Here is a 25,213-nt window from a genome sequence, read left to right as displayed (position 1 = left end):
GATATTTGATGACATTAGTGTAGTTGACTCAACTCTTGATCTTTATAATGATCAAACACCTATTCAAAAGGTACATGAGTATGATGAAACTACTGTTTTACAGAACTTCCTTGCAACAAGGTTTGAGCCTAATGATAACGAGTGTGTTGAGAATGTGACCGATTTGACCAATATTGTGGAAGACCCAATTGAGCTTGTAAAGAATTGTAATGATGATGTTTATGTCGAGACTTTGGTTAAGGCAGACATGGACGAAGAATGGTTGCAAGGTTTGATAGAGGACCATTATATAAAAGAGATGAGTAATTCACTTGAGTTTTTCAAGGATGAAGAGGATTCCGTGCTACAAGAGATTGTGCGAGGTTTGTCTAACCCTTTGCATATTGATTCTTCTCCTTTACCTCTTATTGGTTTGAATGTATGTGCTTCAAAAACATTGTTAAATGACTTTGTTTCTCGGTATCCACCATTAGAAACATTAGATTCTCATACTATGCAGGTTTTGGAACAAGAAACCATGGAAGTTCCTGAATTCTATATTCTTTACTCACTTCCATGTGTGGACAAGAATAAGTGTGGGGGAAACTTTTATCGGTTAATAGCTTCATTTCTGTTTTATATTACTAATATGTGTGTGAAGCTAGTGTTTGCAAAACAGGTTCTATGGAAGGATCCTCAACTTTTCCGATTATTGGTGTATGGAGAATTCATCTTGCAAGTCGGGCTGACGACTTTAAACCAAGCGCTAAATGGGAGGAACCCCACTGGTTTTGTGTATCTATCTCTATCTTTTTATTCCTCAAGTATTTTATCTTTATTTTCTTATTTTGGATATTTGCATATTAAAACTCCAACTTTTAGAGATTTTTGAACAATTTAGAATAAACACTAGCCTATCTAAGTAGATGGAATTTTTTCTTGACGATGAGGTATATATTGGCTGAGTTGGGATTAGATGCCAACTAAATAACTTGTTTAGTGTTTATCCTTTATTGTTCAGAAATAGCTATGAGTAGGAGTATCAGTTTTTATTATGCATTTCATTTTCTTATTTTGTATATATATCATGTTATGAATTTCTTTGGACGATTCAATTTACATTAAGGACAATGTAAAGTTTAAGTGTGGGGGAGTGTTCTCATATAGAGTTTTTAGCCTTGTTAGTTTCCCTTGTGTTTATAAGAAAAAAAAGGAAAAAAAAAGAGATGATAAACTCCTAAGTCTAGAAACTTGTGTCTTACACTAATGGAAACATCGTGGTTGTAGGAGTTGAGGAACCCATTAGTAGAGTCTATTCATATGAAAACGAACAAAAAATAAGAATGAATAACATGTTAGTTGTCACCATATCACGGAGTCGTCACCATATCACGTTATATTTTTATTTTTTCATATTTATCTATTGTTTCTCTAAGTGATTTGGTGGGGCACCAACATCGAATTGTTATCACTGCTAGGATTGTAGTTGCAGGAAATCCTACAAAAGATGATATACAATATGATGATATACGAGAACTTCGCAGAGATAATAAATTCTACAAAAGACAATCAGAGAACAATGACAAAAGAGAAAGGAGCGAACCTTTATGGCGTACACCCTAGTTCGTGAATAAAATTTCGCAAGAGGCAAATGTAAGACCTAAAGCACGTCATAGCAGGGGGTACCTGTTGCATGGCTCAGGGAAAGGCTACACTGCCACCGGAACCTGAGTCATGGAGATTTGGGCCATGTAAGACCTAAAGCACGTCATATCAGGGGGTACCTGTTGCATGGCTCAGGGAAAGCCCATCCGGGAGAGGCACCTTGGATTCTCAGCTTAAGCATATGACTTAGGTTGGGTGACTAAGGTAATAAGGACTCTCCCAAGGAGTGCAGAATCTGACCAAGGCGCCGAGGTACACGGTTGAGTCAAGAATGCCAGGGGCGTCTGGAGCGTACCTTGCCATTCTTGACAAGTCTTGGCTTATACTGCACTCGGCCCGAAGAAAACCCCACTTAGGGTGCAGTCTCGTAACTAGGGCTGTCAACGGGTCCGGGTCCTCCCGGGTAGTACATGGCCCAGAACCGGACCCGACATATCAGCGTCGGTTCCGGGTCCTAACGGTTCCGGGGCCGGTTCCATAATGTGTTGGCCCAGAACCGGACCTAGTAAAGGTCACGGGTAATCACCGGGTCCGGGTACCCATCGGGTAAAAAAGCAAACTTATATGACTTCCCAATTTTATGACTCCTGAGTACTGAAAAAGGATTATTCAACACCTGAAAAGTGACCATCTTTAACATACATACAAAAGTAGAGTAAACTTGAGCTTAGAATCCTTAGATTAGGAAAATCAAAGTTACTTTCCTAGCTATAAGTAAGAATCTGCCATTATATATGATAAATATTAAATACAAAAGTTGGCAGACATTTTTTTAGCCGATAACTACAAGTAACGCCAGCCCTAATGGCTAATATAGTCTGTCGTACTATAACCACAAAAGTTGACAGACATATCATTCTATAAAGTGTAGAACCCCCAAAAGATAAATGCGTTTCCTTCACAAGTACATATACAAAAAAGAAGGATGTAGTTCTCACTTCGCATGTTCTTTGGCTATGCCTATATATACCAAAAAGAAGTTCCAACCAGTTCACTAAAGATTTCACCATCATATTTCCAATTGTTCCTGCAAGAGAAACAAAAACAGTTAATCATATTCCCAATTTTTCCAAATTCAGAAACCACCTCAAAATTATTATCACTACCACATTCTATATCAAGTTTAAGGAAATACATTACGTAAAGACAATGTGCTACGAGTAAAAAAGTACAAATCTTGCATCTTCAACCAAACAACGTGTACAAGTAACCATATCACAATCAAAGACCTTTCCTGTGATGAAGCAAGAGTTGCTTTCGTGATTGCACTCACCAAATATACAACTAGCTAGGGCCAGGACCACAAGCAAACATTAAAATTCCCAGTAACAAATAGTCCAATATGTAGATTTATACTGTACTAATTATACAGGTATAAGTCTTCAAAACAGATATATAGGCAATAATATAAAAAGAAATTCAAAGTTCACCATGGAACGACAAATATTGTATAGACAGACACAAGTCAAACTTTCTTACGAATGTATTTCCTTATACTGTACTAATCACATTTCGACAAAGTTTAAGGAAATACAAATTTTTGCATTCCAAGGTTAACTGGTTATTTTACCTTAAATTGATAGTCAGTCAGTTAGACAATGTGCGATGTTGCATCATCATCGTCTGACTCGATCTCCTCCATTGCCTCCAAAAGAGTCTGAAGTGAAGTACTACCTAACCCAAATCCCTCATCTAACACAATAAAATAGTTAGTTGACGTACAAGAACCATAGTAAATGAATCAGTAACTAAAATTGATATAATAACAAATATGAATTGAATATGTTACTTACTCTTCAGCGCACTTCTTATCCAATCTTGTGTGCATATCAGAGCTTCAATTATTTCTGGAAGCATTGAAGAACGAAATTTATCTACAACTCTACCACTGGTGCTGAAAACAGATTCAGAAGCCACCGATGACGCATGAATTGATAATATATCACGAGCTATCACTGCTACAATTGGATACATTGGTCCATGAAATTTCCACCACCCCAAAACATCAAAACTAGAATCATTCAGATCAATACCACTTCCTTTTCTAATAGGGTGAACATCGGCTGATAGGTATTGCTCTACATCTGTGCGAACAACGTCATATTGTGAACTTTCTTCCAGAAATGCCGTCAAACCTTTCCTTCTAGAAGTAAAAGAACTTTGAGAAGATGAAGTACTACCACTACTACCAACTGAATCTTCCATGTTCACTTGATTTGTCGAAATGTTTGCTGAGTATACATGAGATGAAGAAGCATAATGTGTTGCATATTCATTATACAATCTTTTCAAGACTTCCATAACTTCTAACTTCTTCTCCTCGCTGTTACCAGGATATATTAATGAGAAATAGTAATCCAGTAATTTCATTTTAAACCGAGGATCTAAAATGGAAGCTATTGCAAATGTTTTACTAGTAAGTTTTCAATATCTTTCAAACCTTTTCATCATATTCACTGCCATTTTTGAGATTAATGCATCATCGGAATCACACCACTCACGAAGTTCTAAATACAAAGAACAAGCAGTATCAAAATAACGATTAATTGTCACGTATGACGTACCTGAAAAGAGAATGGTGACTTCATAAAAGAACTTCAAGCAAATTGAAAGACTACTTGCATTCTTCCAGTCTTCACTCGTTGGATCAACATTAAGAAAATCAAGTTCAATCTTCCCGAACCGGTTAAATGCTTCCCGAAATAGAAGTGTTGTTTCAAGCATCAGATAGGTAGAATTCCACCTTGTATCAACGTATTGAATCAACTTTTTATCAGGAGCATTGACTTGCAATCAAACTTCTTTAAATTTTTGTTGTCTTTGTGGTGAACCTCTAATAAATTTCACTGAATTTCTAAAATTCTGTATTTCTTCTTTAATTTGCAGCATCCCATGATCAACAATAATGGCAACTACATGAGCAGAACATCGAACATGGAATAATTTCCCATCCAAAAGTAATCCATTATCTGGTTTTAGCTGAGCAAGAAGTTCACTTACCACGACTTTGTTAGTTGAAGCATTATCCAGCGTAATTGAAGCTATCTTCCTATCTATATTCCACTTGTACAACTGTTCCATCAGTACCTTTTCAATGTTAACTCCAGTATGTTGCCCATCCACAACTTTAAAAGATAAAATTCTCTTATGAATCTTCCATTCTTCATCAACATAGTGAGATGTCAAAGCCATATAACCTCTATTCTGAGTGGTACAAGTCCACATATCAGTAGTAAGGCTTATGCGACTCTGTACCTTACTAAAAATCTCGTACAAATGCTTCTTTTCCATTTGATAAATCTTTATGCAGTCTGACTTCGTAGTATTCCGCTTCACAAGTTTAATATTGGGTTGTAATGAAGTCATCACCCTTCTAAAACCAATGTACTCTACAAATGAGAAAGGGATTTCATGCAAGATAATCATTCTTGCAATACAATCACGAGTTACTTCTTGGTTAAACTTAAAGTTGTAAGCAGCTACTGACCCATCTTGTGTTTCACTAGCTTTCAAGAACATTTGGTTAATTTGCTGTTGTGCTCCTTTGTACGCCATACAACTATTTAGATGTTTCCTCAAACTGCTTGTCCCATTTTTGCTCTCCGCACCAATATTCCTCTTGCAGTGCTTGCATTCTCCGTGTGTTTTCCCTTTTATCAATACCTCTTGAAATTCAGCCCAATACTTTGAGGTTCTTTTGCGTTTACGTGTAGGTGACGGAACCACATCTGTTGTTGCCGCTTCTATATGATCAGAATCACCAGAATCACTTGACTCACTGGCTACAGTTTCTACTTCTTTCGGCTCTGCTGATTTTACAACTTTACTCTTCTTTCCAGCCTTCGAAACGGCAGCTTTAGGAGGCGGCATACACGGGGATTTCGAAACGGTAACTTTAGTCTTCTTTACAGGAACACAATGACCACCAACACTACTTCCTGTTTGACTTTTCATGTTGCCTCTGCAAGGAAAAACCAACAAACATTTGTATCAGCCTATCAGGTGTCATAAGTATAAACGATAATAAATTTAACAAGCATATACAGTAAGAAAAAGACAAATGTTCCAAGCATATACGCATAAACAGCATACGCATCAACCACACACAAGGAATTAGTCGTTTATGACTTAATTGCCAAAATGGCAGTAGAAGACTTGCTCTTGTGCATGTTTGCTGCAAGCTATTGAAAACACCCAACCTTTGAGCTATTAAAATCCCAAATAAGAAAACAAGCAAGTGGGTATGGGGCGTGTCACGGCCTCATGGGAATTTACAGTAAAAAAAGCCGTATTACTGTCTTTCCTTGTATTCTCTCTCTCACACTCTCACACTCTCTTTTACTCTCACTGAATCTATGTGCATTTTCTACTTTGGACCCCCATACATACTCTTTCTTTTTTCATTCATTTCCCACTTCACTCAGACTCAAAAATCACTTTCATCACTGACTTTCTCTGATCAAACAAACCACTCCTTCATACTCTCCCATAATAACACTCCTCTCCTCTCCTACAAGCAAAGCAGTGTCTCTGAATAAATAACAAGAGTGTGAAAAGAAAAGAAATCGGGACAAAACCCTTTCTTTCACTCATTGATTTCTCACAAAAACAACCATAGAGTTCACATATCATTGAGATTACAGGGATACCCATTCAAGCATAATAAATTTTCCTTGTCTGTGCAAGAGAAATCATCAAGAACAAGGAAAAAAAATTGATACAAAATGAAAGAAATTAAACAGTAGACTAATAAGAGATGAGCGATTCATTTCAACTAGACAATTACTAGGTAAGAAATAGTATAATAACTAGACACAACAACAAATCTAGGCCGGCCTGTTTGACAACTCTACCCACAAATCTAACTTCACTAGCAGCAACAATTAGAGCCATAAGTTCAGTTATTGAAATTATAGAAATTGAGCACACCAAATACTGATTAAAATTGAGAAATTGAAAGATACCCACTGATTAAAATTGAGAAATTGAAAGATACCCACTGATTAACCTTATCAGTTATCACCACCCATTATTGGAATCAATAACATTTTAGATGCTATTTTCCTAACATTTCTTAACATTCTCTTCTAATTTTTTTTTTAATTGGAATCTCTTCTAAAATCATACTGTAACAGATTCAAGAGGATTCAAAAGCCTCTAAAATCGATTCAATAAAAATCACGCGCATCACTTTAAGAATTTGTAGAGTAGCATATCATACTTTTCTTTCAGTGAAAGAATTTGAGAAACAAAGGATTTCCAGTGTGTAGAAGTAGTTGCAGGAGAAGAAAGTAAATCGGCTGAAATGGGTGGTGAGAACTTCTCATCCTTTATATATGACCTAATTTTCGCTGGGATTTTTACAGAATTAGCCTTTATGAAATACCCGAATACCCGCGGGTAGGATCCGGATGGACCCGTTCATAAACGGGTATATACTGGTAATTACCCGTCGGGTCCTAAGTGGTTAATGGGTCCAATTTAAGGACCCGGAACCGGACCCAAATCCATCGGATCCAGTTCCGGACCCGGGTAATGGGTACCCATTGACAGCTCTACTCGTAACCATAAACCCTATACGTAAAAGGTATAAAAGGATGCGAAAACAACTGGTTGTTGTTAAGACCGGATGGGAGGAGCCAACCTTGTATGGTAGAGGTACGCCTCCTTGAAGGGGAAACCAGGTGAGAGATAAGGGCGGCACCCTCCATTAGGGAGCTGATAAATGTCTTAAGACGCAAATGTCATGAGGCTTTTTACTCGCAAGGGTATTAAGGCTTGTCATATTTGTGCGACAATCCTGAAGAGGCAATAATACTAAAGAGAAAGATAAGACGAGATCAATGGGTTTTCGCATGAAAGTGCGAAGATGTCCTGCGATTTCGTCGTACGAGGACAATGTCATGGGGCTTTATTTTCGCAAGAATATTTAGGCATGTCATATTGTCGCAACAATCCTGAAGAGGCAATAATACAAAAGAAAAAGTTAAGACAAGATCAATGGGTTTTTGCATGAAAATGCAAGGACGTCCTGCGATTTTGTCGCAATGACAAGAGGTGGAATAATAAGACCTTTATCTAGGAAGGAAAAATAAGACCACACAAGAATGAAATTTTGAAAAGAATCAAAATTCACTTCGCATATGATTGCGAAATTATACAAAAACAACTGCGAAGCTGAGGCACAAAATAAGAGAAATCTGCAAAATTTCTCATTTGAATACAAATAACAGAGGCAAGTATGGGAATGAATGAAATCAAAAAATGTTATTTGTCTCCACATGATAAATTTACGCAGAAAGTTAAAAATTGATGATTATATTGATTAACTATATTGCAAGGAAGAATTGTTTTAATGAATGCAGGTCAAAATAAAAGAAACTTATATATTAAGGAATATGGGGAACCAAGAGAATTCGCAAGTATACGAAAAGAAGGAATAAATGTACAAGTGTTACAGAAGATCAAAGAAAGAAACAAAGACTACTTCTTAGTTGATTCTTCATCATCTTCATCAGATTTGCTCTCTTCTTCATCCTCATCAGAACCTTTACCTCCATCAGAATATTCATCATATCAGATTCTTCATCATCAGCTTCACTATCAGAGATGATCAGACTAGGGGTGTTCTTTTGGATCTCCTCTGAGAGACAAGGATAATCAGAGTGAGGAATACTATGGTCATTGCAAACCATTTGAATATTTTGATTGCGAAAATGCAGAGCGTCATTCTTAAAGTTCGCAACAGTGATCTTGAATTGATTCTTCAATCTAGAATATTTATCGTTGCGAGAAGAAAGACTCTTTGCGAGTTCCTCTTTCTCAGCTTCAAGTTCTTCAATTCTGTGGCGATATCTACTCTCAGAACCTGCGAACAAAAGACAATCAATTAATAATTTAGTGAGAACTCAAAAGAGACAAAAGACTAGTAAAAAAGAACAGTTGGTGACCTTCTCTGTCAGAAATCATATCTCTAATCAAGGCTGTATGCTCAGCTTGGAGACTAATATTTACGCCTAAATCCTTTCAGGCATCATCTAAGATTTTCGCATCCCAAGCGAACTCATCATTATTATTTATGAGAAGACGAGAACGGACTTGGTTTTCTCTCTCGCTAAGCATAGCATTTTGACGATTGGCTTCATCTCTTTCAAGTTGAACCTCAAGAAGGATCTCTTGGAATTTCGCCAAAGCCTTAACACCTTGATCAGAGATACGATCTTTATCATCTATAAGTTTGCTAATCTTGGTTCTTAATTTATTGATCTTCTCTTTAGAATTGAGATAAAAACGTTTAAATATGTTGGCTAAACCTAAACTAGATCTATGATCAATCTCTAAGAGGCGAAATTTGGATTTAAGTTCATTCAAAGACAGAGATGAAATTTTATCATTAGAGAAACTATTCAAAGATTTATTAAGATGTTCAAGAAGAGTGTCATTATCTAGGGCATCGGGAAATGAACGAAGAAGAGTGGCTTCATCAGAAATACCGTAAATGTCTGCAAAAAGGATTAATCAAATAAGATAAGACAATAGGATGAATGAATGAAAGGAAAGGAGAAAAATTGCATACCATAGAGCTGATCACTAGTTTTTTGAAGAGTAGAAATTTTGTTCCTTTGCGAAGAAGTGCCAGTTTCCAGTTGTTTGTTCTTCTCGCGAAGACCTTTAACTTCAGCTTCTAATTGTTCGTTCTTCTCACGAAGACCTTTAGCTTCAGTTTCCAGTTCTTCATTCTTCGTACGAAATTGAAGATTCTTCTTTTCAAGAATTTCGCGTCTCCTCTCCAAATCTGAGGCAACAGCGAAAGAAGCTTTTCCAGCCTGCGAAGAAAATACAAAAAATAATTAAAATAAAAAGAAATTTTTAGTCACAATAATGAAGAAGTAAAAAGACGAAGGCATACCAAACTATTGAGAGAATTTAGGAAGCTAGGAGTCACTGATCTGGAGACCCCACGAAGAGAACTATCACCATCCAACAAGAGAGTATCGCAAATAGTTGCGAGATATTTGCATGTACTGGCGAGGCAATTATCTTCCATCCCTTGCCAAGAATCAGAGAAGATACTAGATAACTGTGCCATATAGGATTCAGGTGGAGAATCTTTATTCGCAACAGAGTCGTCATCATCATCTTTGTTGTCTTCATCATCTTCAGAACCATCAGGGAAATGAACATCTGAAGGAGGAGGATAATTCACTCTCTTTCTTTTCTTTGAAGAGGATGCAAATGATTTTCCTTTGTGAAGAATATCTTTACCCTTATCACCAGCCGTCGCATCTTTGGTGGGTTCTTCTGCTTCAACAATAACCTTCACACACAAATGAAGATAAGAAATAGAGGAAACAATATATTGTTTAAAATCATAAAAGAATATTTCTTACCTCATCTGTGTATGAGCGAAGAGCTAGCAAGGTATTGGCTTTCCCAGTCCTGCGATAGCTATCTTTCAGTTTCTGGATCTGTAGAATGTCGCAAGAATCAGCGAACAAAAGAGTAAAGATAAATAAAGAAACATAAAGTGCGTGAAATTGGAAGAAATATACCTATTTCACTTTATCAGGCCAAGAGAATACTCAGGGTCGATAAGCGGTGAGATTCGCAGGAATGACATTAGAACCAACAATATATGGTCCTCTTAGCATCAAGGGGAAGACACACCATTTATCATCTTTGGATTGGCGAGGGGTTTTATTTATTCCAGAATGCCAATCAATGTCATGCATGAGAATTTTATCTTCAACAATAACATCCTTCCTTTTCAAGCGAACACCCCAGCGAGTATTCTCCTTCTTCATAGATATTAGTTCATAATTTTCGAAGAAATTCGCTACTGTGTACTTCTCAGCGACTATCTCCAATTCTGCGAATTTAGGATCCCTAAGCTCTTTAGGATGAGGAGATCCTTTACCAGCACCCCGATTAGCAAACTCCAATATCAGACGGATGCAATCCCCACTTAATTGGAAGATAGCTCGCGAAAAATTCGAATGAGCAAGAATTTCATAAAATAGAGGAATGTCAGGGTTATAAAGAGGAATAGGGAGACCTGCGAGAATTTAACCCAGCGAGACTATGATTGTCTGATCATCAAAGTGATGATCAGAGAAAAGTTTAATGGAAAGAATTGATTTGGCACTTTCACCAGGAATGGTAGAAAGTGTGAAACCTCTCTCGGCAAGATCCTTTTGAACTTCCTTCAAGGTTTTCTCAAGCTTTTGACCGCTTGTAGGCATATTTGAATACAGAGTATGATAATGAATGAAGAATTAAGAAGATTGAAGAAAAAAGATAGAAAAAAATTACAGTAGTGGAATATATGGAGAAAATAATGAAGTTGCAGAGAAGATAAAAAGAGAGTAGAAAGAGAGAAAAGGAGAGTAATAAAGAGTATATATAGAAGAATTTTTTCGAGAAGATAAACACAATTAAGGCGAAAAGACGTGAACGGTTGAGAAGCAACGGTTACAGAAGACGTGTCAAGAAACAAATGGAAGAAAAGATACGTGTAATAAATGCAGGATACAAAGAGATGGATAACTTCGGCATTTCTCATATCATTCTCTTCTTCGCAGAGACGACATGAGAAGACGCAAGATGTAGGATCAAAATCTCGCAGCTGCAACACTTCAGCGAAATTATTAACAACATAACACAACAATATCGCAAAGCAATTTCAGAAACGACATAATAAACGACATCAGCTAAATCATGAGAAAAATATGATGGACTTGCGAAAATTAGGAAGTGTGCGAGATTAATATTTGTAAGGTTGCGAGAATATCGCAAGCCATATCCGAAAATAAATGACAGATTAGCTGTCATCCATTATGTAATTCCCTATAAATAGCCATTCAGTTGTAAAGGAAGAGGGGAGAGATCTTTTTAGATAGAGGAATAAAAAACAATTAGGAGAGAGAAAATCAAGAGTGGTTGTTGTTCTTAATCCCTTTATCTTTTCTTGTAATATTGTTCAAAGATTCATCAATAAAATTAAGATTGTTAATCCAAAAATGAGTTGAATGTTAATGAAATCTTGTGAGGGGTGTAGTGTAGGATTTCCTGCAACTACAAGGATGAAATAGAGTGATTAAGTTACTACAAAAAAAAAACAAGACCAATTCGACCAAATGGTGTACATATAAAAAAAAATTGACACTTGGATAGCAATATGTGTGTGTTCTCCCTGTCTCCGTCGCCTAAGCAAGCGTGGAATGCAGGATCCATGGGAATTACCATGTAATCTGCTGACAAGAATCATGCGCTTGGATTCAAAAAGATCCAGTCATGTTGTCAATTTGATTAAAAAAATTGAAAAAAGAAAAGAAAAAAAAAAGAAAAACAAAATATTATTATTGGGTTGAATAAAATCGACCACTGGTTCCCTTGTATATGCCAATGAATTGATATAGAATTAAGTTTGTCGACCGTTGGTTCCCTTGTATATGCCAGTTGTGTTGATATGAGAATTCAGACTAGTAGCTCAATCCACTAGGATTTTTAGGTTTGTTTTGGCAGTGACCTTCAGACAGATATCGGAAACACCGTTCACCTTAGTCAACAGTCCGCCACCATCTACTTTCTATATCCATCTTCTTAATATTTTCATGTGATTGTGGTTGATTAGATTCTGAGTATTGTGGTTGTGTTCAACTTTCCGAATGAAGTTATATCACTAATTTATGAATTGGATTTTAAAGTGGGTACTTCCTCCTGTAATCATTGATAGTATGTCAATTACAAAATGTTTAGTGTCATTTTTAGTCTTTTCACAGGTAGCTGGATTTTGGAAGTAAAAGGTTTTGTAGGTACACCTCTTGTAAACCTTCACGATACTAAAACTCGTCCACTAGGGACACCTAGGGGTTTAAAGGCTTGTTATTTATGCTAAGAGTAACCGTAGCCTCGACAACACGGAGTTGTATGTATGCTTTAGAATAAATTTTGTTTGATTTGCTCGAGGACTAGCAAAGTCTAAGTGTGGGGGAATTTGATAGGTGTCATAAACACCTAATCCTATATCTAGTATTTATGCTTTCTTTGCGAGTTTTATTGTAAATTATGTATCTTATATTTACTTTTGAGTTCAACAGGTGTTTTGGAGTCGTTTGGAGCAAAAGGAGTAAAACTAATCCATTTTGAGCATGAAGGGTGATTTGTTCATTTACAGGCGAGTTATATCCGGAGCCCAGTCAAGGATAAGGGACAACCAGTTGGAGTCTAATAAGAATTGCTAAAAACACCATGGGTGTTGATAGCCATCCCATACCAATAGACCTAGTTAGGTCGAACTCGTCTGTTTCAGACAGCTTTTCATTTCTTTTATTCAGCTGCAAATGGGATGAATTTGAGGAGATCTGATGTCGTAAAGAAGATGGTGATTATCATGGGTTTATTCCATTGTTCTAGGTGGTGATGCTGGGTATGGCAGAGAGGAACAACTAATGAGTATTCCGAGATTTTAAGGGATATGGAAGAGTGGGTTTTGAGTTAAATCTGCATTGGTGTTCTGTTGAGATGGGAATTGAGGTGAAATTAAAATTAAGAAGGAAATCACAAGCTGGGTTTGGTTTCAATTGGTAATTGGTAGCAGAAAGGGGATCTGAGTTGCTTCTGGTGGAGACATTGATGAGGAGATTCATGGGTATTGGATTCGAAGTGGATTGGAGCTTGAATCTGATGATGCTTGTTGGTAGAGAAGATGAATTATAGCTGAATTGTTTAGCTGAGAATGAATTAAGAGCTTGGATGCAGTGTGGTTGTTGTATGATTGCTGCCAAAGGAAGTGAGTTATTGCAAATAAGACTGAATTTGTGGAGTGATCTTGAGAAGTACTGTGCAGTTGTGTGACAAGATGCAGCTGGAGTTGTTGGTACAAGGTAGTGCAGCTGCTACTGAGGTGATGAAGAAGTGTGCAGCTGCGAATGCAAGCAGATGAGCACCTTGAGTTAGAAGCTGCAGCTGAACCAAAGATGGAAAGCAGTGATGCTGCAAATAAGAACGGAATTCCAGATTGAACTACATTGGTCGGAAAATCAACGGCAAGGGAGAGAATGAGTTAGAAGTTGGAGTCATAGCTGCCATGAGCTGATAAGGGTCTGTGTCCCATGGTGATTGTGGTGGTACTGAGTTACAGATGGAAAGGTAAAGTAGGTATTGCTACTGTGGTTGCATGTGAACTGGTGGCGGTAATGGACAGAGCTGGAGCTGACCTGGAATGCAGAGAGGGGTTAGCTGCTATTGAAGCAACAGAAGAGAAGAGGAAGTTCTTGGAGCCGAAATGAGGAAGTGGCACCGGAGAAAATACAGTGTTGGTGGTTATGAAGCTACAGATGCAGGGATGTAGAATAGCCTGAGTTATTGCTGAGAAGATATAGGCAGGTAAGCTGAACTGAAGATGAATTTGCAGGAAATTCTAGTGGTGTTGCAGGTGATAATTAATGTGTAGCTGCAATTCAAGTGGTGTCTTGCTGTTGTGTGGAGCTGGAAAGAATGACGATGCTCTTGCTGCTGCGAAGAAGCTGGATTTGTTTGCGGAGCTGAGATTGGTCGGATACGGTGTCGTTGTTGTTGCAAGACAACAAAGAAGACCTGAGATACAGAAGAAATGTGCCTAATGGGTATCGCATGCAAGTGTTTATTGAATGAATGCAGGTATTGGTGATATGTGTTGCAGTGACCTGAAAAGAGGTATGAGTCTATGGTGCAGCTACAAATAGTGCAGAGAAATGGGTTTGTGCTGATGCTGTTGAAGTTAAGTTGTTAATGGAAGTCCGGTGGTGAGGAATTGCAGATGTATGAAACGTGGTACAGGTGCTGGTGATGTTCTGATGCTAAGAAACACACAGCTGTGTATGCAGATGAGGCTCGAGCTGACAGTCATGGGTGTTTACTGATAAATGGAGGAGAATGTTAATGTTACGGAGATATGAAGGCTAGGTGTTGCTGGTGTCTGGAACATTGGCTGGTATTGCAGCTGTACGATTGTCGCCGTTTGACTGGAGAAGCTCATTAAGGTATACAAAGCAAGGAAGGGTACTGGTGAATGATGAAAGCTACAACAAATGAATGTTGATGCTGATTGCCAAGGGTTATGGAGTTGTGCTCTGCAACTGAAATGGCTAGTAGAGAAGTGCTGCTGCAGGGGTGTGTGGCTATGACAGTGGATGATGCAGATGGAAGTTGCAGGTTATGTTAGGCATGGTGTTGTTTATACTGTTGGCTTGATAGTGCTGCAGTGCAGCTGAACATGGATCTGGGCTGGGCCTCTACAGTAGCTGATGAGGGCCCGTACGGCTGTTGGGCTCAACTTCACGGCCAGACTTGGCTAGTTTTGGCAACAGATTGGCAGGGATTCTATGCACGGGAATTTGACTACTTGGACACCTATAAAAGATAAAAGTTTTCCCATTCTATCTGGATATTTACTTCTACTTTTGTTCTAGGATTTAGAAACATGAGTTTTCTCTTTATTCTTGTTATGAACTCCATTAACATGAGTAGTTAATCTTATCATTGGTTATGGATTAGTTGGATTTCCAAACATGAGTTTTGTTCAATAAATTAGTTTTGTCTCCATGTTTTATCGTTTATGATTCACTATTAACATTGTCTTATGATTTGAATACTTGTTTGATCGAGTCATGAATCGGTTGAGTTTGTGTTCATCTCCATTGCTAGATTAGGATTTATTATACGCAAAGTGATAGATTCCTGATTACAAGTAGCATAATTGTTATTATTGCTTGTAGTGATGCATCCTAGTTGTCACATGTGAGTCATAACCTTTGTTAAATCGGATTAGTGCTTTTACACGTTCGATTGCTTTAATTGGCATGATTTCATAGAACTTAATGCATCTAAGGAATTAAACTTGATTAGTGCTTTTACACGTTAGGTTGTTCTCTTAGGTAGAATTCATATTCGCATCTTTTAATGTGTTTGTTGATGACAAGAGGAGATTTGCAGGATATTCTTGCGATCAAGGTATCCTAGGGTCTTTGATAAAAGTTGAGATTAAAATATCAATTCTAGTTATTGTGTCGAAAACATGTTTGTGATTGAAGGCGAAATCCTTAACCAATATCTTTATATTATTGATTTGCTTGTTTATTTCCTTGTTTGATTTTATTTTAGTTTATAAAAATTATAAAACCCCCCATTGTTATTATAGGAAACTGAAACAAACGACAACCTAAACCTCTCTGTGGGAACGATCCTTTCTTGCCCTTGCTATATTTATATTTTGAGTAGTAAGAAAGTGTAATTATTTTTGACGCCTACGACAGCGATCAAATTTTGGCACCGCTGCCGGGGAGGCAGCGGTTGTCACCTGTTTTTGGTTTTGTTTTTTTTTTTTCTTTTTTTTTTAGTTTTTGTTATTTTTTGATTTTGACGTAGTTTTGAGAACTCTTGTTTCAGGTACTTATGGTTTTCAACCTCCACAACACTATGAAAATTTCCCACCAACTTTGGGATACAATCAAAACCAATTTATTGGCTATGATGCATATCCTAGAGAACCTTAAGGTGATTTTCATACATACCAACAACAACTTTGTAGTGGGTATGTAAGTCAAGCACCAAGGTGGGATAATTCTACTTCTAATTGGCTTCATTCGAGTTGTATGCAAATTTTGAATGGATTGCAAGACATGCAACAAAGACTAGACCAACTTGACCGTAATAGAGAGAACGTCGCACAAACCAATTTCTGCAACACTTTTTCTTGCCCGACTCCGGAACGTAGTTATGATCATTTACCCATTCAAAGGGAAGAGTCATGGGAAAGAGAACCTATTGTAGTCAATGGTGGTAAGCGTGTTAACGTCAGGAAACTTGCACAAAAATTATAGAAGTTGGAAGATGATGGAGCCTCGGAAGAGATTGTCGATGAAATTAGTAGGACCATTCACATGAAGCTTAAACGGCGTCGTGATAAAGGTTGGGAAACTGACGACGATTCTTATTATAGTGAGTCTGAAAATGAAGATGATTATGTTGAAAAGGACCAACCTTTGGAGATATTTGATGACATTAGTGTAGTTGATTCAACTCTTGATCTTTATAATGATCAAACACCTATTAAAAAGGTACATGAGTATGATGAAACTACTGTTTTACAGAACTTCCTTGCAACAAGGTTTGAGCCTAATGATAACGAGCGTGTTGAGAATGTGACCGATTTGACCAATATTGTGGAAAACCCAATTGAGCTTGCAAAGAATTGTAATGATGATGTTTATGTCGAGACTTTGGTTAAGCCAGACACAGACGAAGAATGGTTGCAAGGTTTGATAGAGGACCATGATATAAAAGAGGTGAGTAATTCACTTGTCAAGGATGAAGAGGATTCCGTGCTACAAGAGATTGTGCAAGGTTTGTCTAACCCTTTGCATATTGATTCTTCTCCTTTACCTCTTATTGGTTTGAATGTATGTGCTTCAAAAACATTGTTAAATGACTTTGTTTCTCGGTATCCACCATTAGAAACATTAGATTCTCATACTATGCAGGTTTTGGAACAAGAAACCGTGGAAGTTCCTGAATTCTATATTCTTTACTCACTTCCATGTGTGGACAAGAATAAGTGTGGGGGAAAATTTTATCGGTTAATAGCTTCATTTCTGTTTTATATTACTAATATGTGTGTGAAGCTAGTGTTTGTAAAACAGGTTCTATGGAAGGATCCTCAACTTTTCTGATTATTGGTGTATGGAGAATTCATCTTGCAAGTCGGGCTGACGACTTTAAACCAAGCGCTAAATGGGAGGCAACCCACTGGTTTTTTGTATCTATATCTATCTTTTTATTTCTCAAGTCTTTTATCTTTATTTTCTTATTTTGGATATTTGCATATCAAAACTCCAACTTTTAGAGATTTCTGAACAATTTAGAATAAACACTAGCCTATCTAAGTAGATGGAATTTTTTCTTGACGATGAGGTATATATTGGATGAGTTGGGATTAGATGCCAACTAAATAGCTTGTTTAGTGTTTATCCTCTATTGTTCAGAAATATCTATGAGTAGGAGTATCAGTTTTTATTATGCATTTTATTTTCTTATTGTGTATATATATCATGTTATGAATTTCCCACCTTGACTTTCTTTGGACGATTCAATTTACATTAAGGAAAATGTAAAGTTTAAGTGTGGGGGAGTGTTCTCATATAGAGTTTTTAGCCTTGTTAGTTTTCCCTTGTGTTTATAAGAAAAAAAAATAAAAAAAATAAAAAAAAAGATGATAAACTCCTAAGTCTAGAAACTTGTGCCTTACACTAATGGAAACATCGTGGTTGTAGGAGTTGAGGAACCCATTAGTAGAGTCTATTCATATGAAAACGAACAAAATATAAGAATAAATAACATGTTAGTTGTCACCATATCTCGGAGTCGTCACCATATCACACTCTGTTTTTATTTTTCCATATTTATCTATTGTTTCTCTAAGTGATTTGGTGGGGCACCAGCATCGAATTGTTATCACTGCTAGGATGAAATAGAGTGATTAAGTTACTACACAAAAAAAAAACAGACCAATTCGACCAAATGGTGTACATATAAAAAAAAATTGACACTCGGCTAGCAATATGTGTGTGTTCTCCCTGTCTCCGTCGCCTAAGCAAGCGTGGAATGCAGGATCCATGGGAATTACCATGTAATCTGCTGACAAGAATCATGCGCTTGGATTCAAAAAGATCCAATCATGTTGTCGATTTGATTTTAAAAAAAATTGAAAAAAGAAAAGAAAAAGAAGAAAAAAAAATATTATTATTGGGTTGAATAGAATCGATCACTGGTTCCCTTGTATATGCCAGTGAATTGATCTAGAATTAAGTTTGTCGACCGTTGGTTCCCTTGTATATGCCAGTTGTGTTGATATGAGAATTCAGACTAGTAGCTCAATCCAATAGGATTTTAGGTTTGTTTTGGCAGTGACCTTCAGACAGATATGGGAAACATCGTTCACCTTAGTCAACAGTCTGCCACCATCTACTTTCTATATCCATCTTCTTAATCTTTTCATGTGATTATGGTTGATTAGATTCCGAGTATTGTGGTTGTGTTCAACTTTCCTAATGAAGCTATATCACTAATTTATGAATTGGATTTAAAAGTGGGTACTTCCTCCTATAATCATTGATAGTATGCCAATTACAAAATGTTTAATGTCATTTTTAAACTTTTCACAGGTAGATGGATTTTGGAAGTAAAAGGTTTTGTAGGCACACCTCTTGTAAACCTTCACGAGACTAAAACTCGTCCACTAGGGACACCTAGGGGTTTAAAGGCTTGTTATTTATGCTAACAGTAACCGTAGCCTCGACGACGCAGAGTTGTATGTATGCTTTAGAATAAATTTTGTTTGATTTGCTCGAGGACTAGCAAAGTCTAAGTGTGGGGGAATTTGATAGGTGTCATAAACACCTAATCCTATATCTAGTATTTATGCTTTCTTTTCGAGTTTTCTTGTAATTTATGTATCTTATATTTGCTTTTGAGTTCAACAGGTGTTTTGGAGTCGTTTGGAGCAAAAGGAGTAAAACTAATCCATTTTGAGCATGAAGGGTGATTTGGTCATTTACAGGCGAGTTATATCCGGAGCCCAGTCAAGGATAAGGGACAACCAGTTGGAGTCTAATAAGAATTGCTAAAAACACCCATGGGTGTTGATAGTCGTCCCATACTAATAGACCTAGTTAGGTCGAACTCGTCTGTTTCAGACAGCTTTTCATTTCTTTTATTCAGCTGCAAATGGGATGAATTTGAGGAGATCTGATGCCGTAAAGAAGATGGTGATTATCATGGGTTTCTGCCATTGTTCTAGGTGGTGATGCTGGGTATGGCAGAGAGGAACAACTAATGAGTATTCCGAGATCTTAAGGGATATGGAAGAGTGGGTTTTGAGTTAAATCTGCGTTGGTGTTCTGTTGAGATGGGAATTGAGGTGAAATTGAAATTAAGAAGGAAATCACAAGCTGGGTTTGGTTTCAATTGGTAATTGGTAGCAAAAAGGGGATCTGAGTTGCTTCTGGTGGAGACATTGATGAGGAGAGTCATGGGTATTGAATTCGAAATGGATTTGTTGGATTGGAGCTTGAATCTGATGATGCTTGTTGGTAGAGAAGATGAATTACAACTGGATTGTTTAGCTGAGAATGAATTAAGAGCTTGGATGCAGTGTGGTTGCTGTGTGATTGCTGCCAAAGGAAGTGAGTTATTGCAAATAAGACTGAATTTGTGGAGTGGGTCTTGAGAAGTACTGTGCAGTTGTGTGACAAGATGCAGCTGGAGTTGTTGGTACAAGGTAGTGCAGCTGCTACTGAAGTGATGAAGAAGTGTGCAGTTGTGAATGCAAGCAGATGAGCAGCTTGAGTTAGAAGCTGCAGGTGAACCACATATGGAAAGCAGTGATGCTGCAAATAAGAACGGAATTCCAGATTGAACTACATTGGTCGGAAAATCAACGGCAAGGGAGAGAATGAGTTAGAAGTTGGAGTCATAGCTGCCATGAGCTGTGAAGGGTCTGTGTGCAATGGTGATTGTGGTGGTACTGAGTTGCATATGGAAAGGGCAAGTAGGTATTGCTACTGTGGTTGCAGGTGAACTGGTGGCGGTAATGGACAGAGCTGGAGCTGACCTGGAATGCAGAGAGGGGTTAGCTGCTATTGAAGCAACAGAAGAGAAGAGGAAGTTCTTGGAGCCCAAATGAGGCAGTGGCACCGGAAAAAATACAGTGTTGGTGGTTATGAAGCTACAGATGCAGGGATGTAGAATGTCCTGAGTTATTGCTGAGAAGATACATGCAGGTAAGTTGAACTGAAAATGAATTTGCAGGCAATTCTAGTGGCGTTGCAGGTGATAATGAATGTGTAGCTGCAATTCAAGTGGTGTCTTGCTGTTGTGTGGAGCTGGAAAGAATGACGATGCTCTTGCTGCTGCGAAGAAGCTGGATTTGTTTGTGGAGCTGAGATTGGTTCGGATATGGTGTCGTTGTTGTTGCAAGACAACAAAGAAGACCTGAGATACAGAAGAAATGTGCCTAATGGGTATCGCATGCAAGTGTTTATTGAATGAATGCAGGTATTAGTGATATGTGTTGCAGTGACCTGAGAAGGGGTATGAGTCTATGGTGCAGCTACATATAGTGCAGAGAAATGGATTTGTGCTGATGCTGTTGAAGTTGAGCGGTTAATGGAAGTCTGATGGTGAGACATTGCAGATGAGGTACAGGTATGGTACAGATAGTGCAGAGAAATGGGTTTGTATGGAATGTGGTACAGGTGCTAGTGATGTTCTGATGCTAAGAAACACACAGCTGTGTATGCAGATGAGGCTCGAGCTGACAGTCATGGGTGTTTACTGATAAATGGAGGAGAATGTTAATGTTACGGATATATGAAGGCTAGGTGTTGCTGGTGTCTGGAACATTGGCTGGTATTGCAGTTGTACGATTACCGTTGTTTGACTGGAGAAGCTCATTAAGGTATACATAGCAAGGAAGGGTACTGGTGAATGATGGAAGCTACAACAAATGAATGTTGATGTTGATTGCCAAGGGTTATGGAGCTGTGCTCTGCAACTGAAATGGCTAGTAGAGAAGTGCTGCTGCAGGGGTGTGTGGCTATGACAGTGGATGATGCAGATGGAAGTTGCAGGTTATGCTAGGCATGGTGCTGTTTATACTGTTGGCTTGATAGTGTTGCAGTGCAGCTGAACATGGATCTGGGATGGGCCTCTACAGTAGCTGATGAGGGCCCATACGGCTGTTGGGCTCAACTTCACGGCCAGACTTGGCTAGTTTTGGCAACAGATTGGCAGGGATTCTATGCACGAGAATTTGACTACTTGGACACCTATAAAAGAAAAAAGGATCTTTACTTCTACTTTTGTTCTAGGGTTTAGAAACATGAGTTTTCTCTTTATTTTTGTTATGAACTCCATTAACATGAGTAGTTAATCTTATCATTGGTTATGGATTAGTTGGATTTCCAAACATGAGTTTTTGTTCAATAAATTAGTTTTGTCTCCATGCTTTATCGTTTATGATTCACTATTGATATTGTCTTATGATTTGAATACTTGTTTGATCGAGTCGTGAATCGGTTGAGTTTGTGTTCATCTCCATTGCTAGATTAGGATTTATTATACGCAAAAGTGATAGATTCCTGATAACAAGTAGCATAATTGTGATTATTGCCTGTAGTGATGCATCCTAGTAGTCACATGTGAGTCATAACCTTTGTTAAATCGGATTAGTGCTTTTACACGTTCGATTGCTTTGATTGGCATGATTTCATAGAACTTAATGCATCTAAGGAATTAAACTTGATTAGTGCTTTTACACGTTAGGTTGTTCTCTTAGGTAGAATTCATATTCGCATCTTTTAATGTGTTTGTTGATGACAAGAGGAGATTTGCGGGATATTCTTGCGACCAAGGTATCCTAGGGCCTTTGATAAATGTTGAGATTAAAATATCAATTATAGTTATTGTGTCGAAAACATGTTTGTGATTGAAGGCGAAATCCTTAACCAATATCTTTATATTACTGATTTGCTTGTTTATTTCTTTGTTTGCTTTTATTTTAGTTTATAAAAATTATAAAACCCCCCATTGTTATTATAGGAAACTGAAACAAACGACAACCTAGACCTCTCCGTGGGAACGATCATTTCTTTCCCTTGCTATATTTATATTTTGAGTAGTAAGAAAGTGTAATTATTTTTGACGCCTACGACATCGATCAATTGTGTCACTAAAGATGGTTCCAGTGAGAGCATGTAGAGAGATTTCCATTTCAGAGACAACTGGAGTCTCAACTGCTTCTTCAAAGACTTCTTCTTCTATTGGAGCATCCTCCATCTCAGAAGCTTCATCACTAAGCATAAATAATTGTTGTCTCTTACACCAATGACCTTGTTTATAAGGTTCATCACAATTGTAGCATAAACCTTTAGCCCTTATAGCTTGCATTTGCTCTTGAGTTAATCTTTTAATGGGAGGTAATGTGGAAGAATTTGTTGAAGTATTGAAAGTATGAGTAGTAAGAGAAGGTTTGAAGGTGGATGGTGGGGATTTAGGTGTACTGGGGGTAGTGACAATTGGTTTTGGAGGAAATTGAGTATGAGAAAAAACTCTATTGGTAGAAAAAGAATTGGTGAGGGGTTTTGAAAATGACTTAGTGGTTTTGCTATAAAGAACGTACTTTTGTTCCTCTATACGAGCTAATGAAAAAGCCTCCATGAGGGATTAAGGATGAAACATTAAAATAGAACCACGAATTTCCTCCTTCAAGCCACTAATGAAACTTAGTATGAAATAATCCTCTGTAAGATATTGCTTCTTGCTTAACATAAGGGTCTTAAGAGTCTCAAATTGTTCAAAGTATTCTTCCACAGAAGTAATCTGTATCAGCTTGTTGAAAGTTCCCACATAATTATCATTAAAAGGGTTTTCAAAACGAGTAAAGATACCAACACATAAGTCATTCCAATTAATAGCAATTTTACCTATTTGGAAATTTAAGAACCACTGATCAGCTCGACCATCAAGATGAAGAGAAGCTATACTTACTCGTTGTCCATCATCAATTTTATGGATCTGAAAGTAACGCTCACACTTTTGAATCCATCCTCTTGGATTTTCACCATCAAAGTGAGGAAATCGAGCTTCGGCAGACGAGAAAAATTATGGTTGTCTCGGTGAGAAATTAATGTCCCAAAATGAATTTCACCATGGTGACCATCAGATTCAGAAGCTCTGTAAGATTCACCACCATTGGGAGACACAAGAATTTGATGTTTAACTAAAAGTAATAGTTCAGATAACTGAGAATTCGCCTGAGAGATTAGAAGATCATTATCTTCGAACTTATCCTTGATATGAATAGAATTTTCCTCCAGACGTTGGTCGAGTCTCGCCAATTTGTCTTCAATGGCAGCAAATTTTTCATTAGTGGTTTCAGATAATTCACCCACGGTCGGAACGCCCATCGTGAGATCAGAACGGCTCTGATGCCAATTGTACTAGTCTTAGTACAATTAGATCACCAATTAGTAAAAAAAGTAACTCTGATTCGAAGAACCGGTCTCAAGTTCTATTTATCAAATTTCTCATTTGTTCTTACAATCTCAGGGAAGACCAATTAAATATAATGTTGGATCTAGAACAACCAACACTCACGCGACGCGTGGAGAAGACGGCTAACCGACTAACTAACAGAATCTTCAGGTGACCGTTGCAACTTAACGGATAGTAGCAACTGTTGGGGCACACGCCAGAATGGATAAGGACCACCATACAGAATGGTATAGGCAAGCTAGAGAGTATGACAGACTTCCTTACTCATGTTATGTCATAACAAACTCCATTCTTTTTATTTGATTAAGACAACCTCAAATCACCTAAGAAAATTGAAAAAAATCAAAATCAAAGCATAATAATATGAAAACTAACAAGAAAGCAATGAATTAGAGCATCAAACTAGTGCACACTTGCCATTTGCTAGTCCTCGAGCAAACTACTTAATTAAACTAAAATACAACATCTCATTTTCATTGAACTCACAGTTGCACTTAACATGTGCAACAAGCCTTTAAACCCTTACGTGCCCCTAGTAGACGAGTTATAGTCTTGTGAGGATTTACAAGAGGTATACCCATAAAACGTGTTCCAAATTCTAATATTCCAACTCCACAACCATCCAAAAAACTATGAGGACATAAAATTTCTACACACTAATAAGAAGTTATAAGTACAAAAGAACTTTATTCTTACATTTAATTATTAAGGGATGAGAGTGTAATGTGTTAAACCAATTCCATATGAAAGAATGCAAACTTGAGAGAAACCAATACGCATTACACCTCGACTTATGACTCACCGGTCGGTCACTCATAAAATGACAGAAGTTGTTCTTTTTTTTTTGCTTGATAATATCAAATTTCATTAAATCAAAAAAGAGTACCAAAACATTATAGAAAAAGCCCACTTTGTAACATGGGACTTGAAAAGTCTAAAAAACAAGAACTAGTTAAAAATTAGCTAGTTTTTACCCAAATATGTAGTAAGGTTTTTCTGGTACTTCCATTGTTCTTATGAAGTTAGGTATGTTGCTGTAACTTCTCCTTTCTCCTTTGGCTAGACCTGCACCCTTTTTCTCCATTAAGTCAGCCGAGAAGTTAATCTCCCCGTAGCTATGAGAGAAGTACCAGTCTTGAAGAGAGCTTTTAATCTTGTTCCATCTGGTACAAGCCCACCAAGGAACATCTCATGACTGGAAAACTGCTATTGCTGCTTGAGAATCAGTTTTAAAACATATTTTAAGGAGCTTATTATTGACTGCCCATTCTCCAGCACATAGGATTGCAAAAATTTCTGCCATAAAGTTTGTTGCAAGTCCCAAACCTCCATACATAGCAAAAATATATTCTTCAGTCCCCTGTCTGCATATAAAACCATAACCTACTTCACCTGGATTGCCCCTTGAAACCCCATCACAACATATTAAATTAAATGAAGGATCAGGAAGATAGAAGAAGATCTCAGTAATCTTTGT

General features: G+C 37.5%; 1 protein-coding gene and 1 long non-coding RNA gene across 2 annotated transcripts; both read right to left on the bottom strand.

Moving 5' to 3' along the window:
• Positions 1-2,607: 2,607 nt before the first annotated feature.
• Positions 2,608-3,556, bottom strand: LOC113297502. Its single transcript, XR_003333509.1, has 3 exons — positions 3,438-3,556; positions 3,215-3,336; positions 2,608-2,671 (listed from the first exon to the last, which is right to left on the bottom strand). It is a non-coding gene; the product is annotated as an uncharacterized LOC113297502 (long non-coding RNA).
• An 881-nt stretch (positions 3,557-4,437) lies between these two features.
• LOC113295112 (zinc finger BED domain-containing protein RICESLEEPER 2-like) lies at positions 4,438-5,598 on the bottom strand. The gene has a single exon (XM_026543464.1). It carries the CDS (start codon positions 5,596-5,598, stop codon positions 4,438-4,440), a length of 1,161 nt encoding a protein of 386 aa, XP_026399249.1.
• Between the last annotated feature and the right edge of the window lie 19,615 nt (positions 5,599-25,213).

The sequence above is a fragment of the Papaver somniferum genome, chromosome 7, assembly GCF_003573695.1.
Source record: "Papaver somniferum cultivar HN1 chromosome 7, ASM357369v1, whole genome shotgun sequence".
Taxonomy (NCBI): Eukaryota; Viridiplantae; Streptophyta; class Magnoliopsida; order Ranunculales; family Papaveraceae; genus Papaver; species Papaver somniferum.
This window is presented reverse-complemented; position numbering and strand designations above follow the sequence as displayed.

What these genes read in the sequence shown, in the direction of transcription:
- LOC113295112 (XM_026543464.1), bottom strand. Translation starts at nt 5,598, where the DNA reads ATGAAAAGTCAAACAGGAAGTAGTGTTGGTGGTCATTGTGTTCCTGTA.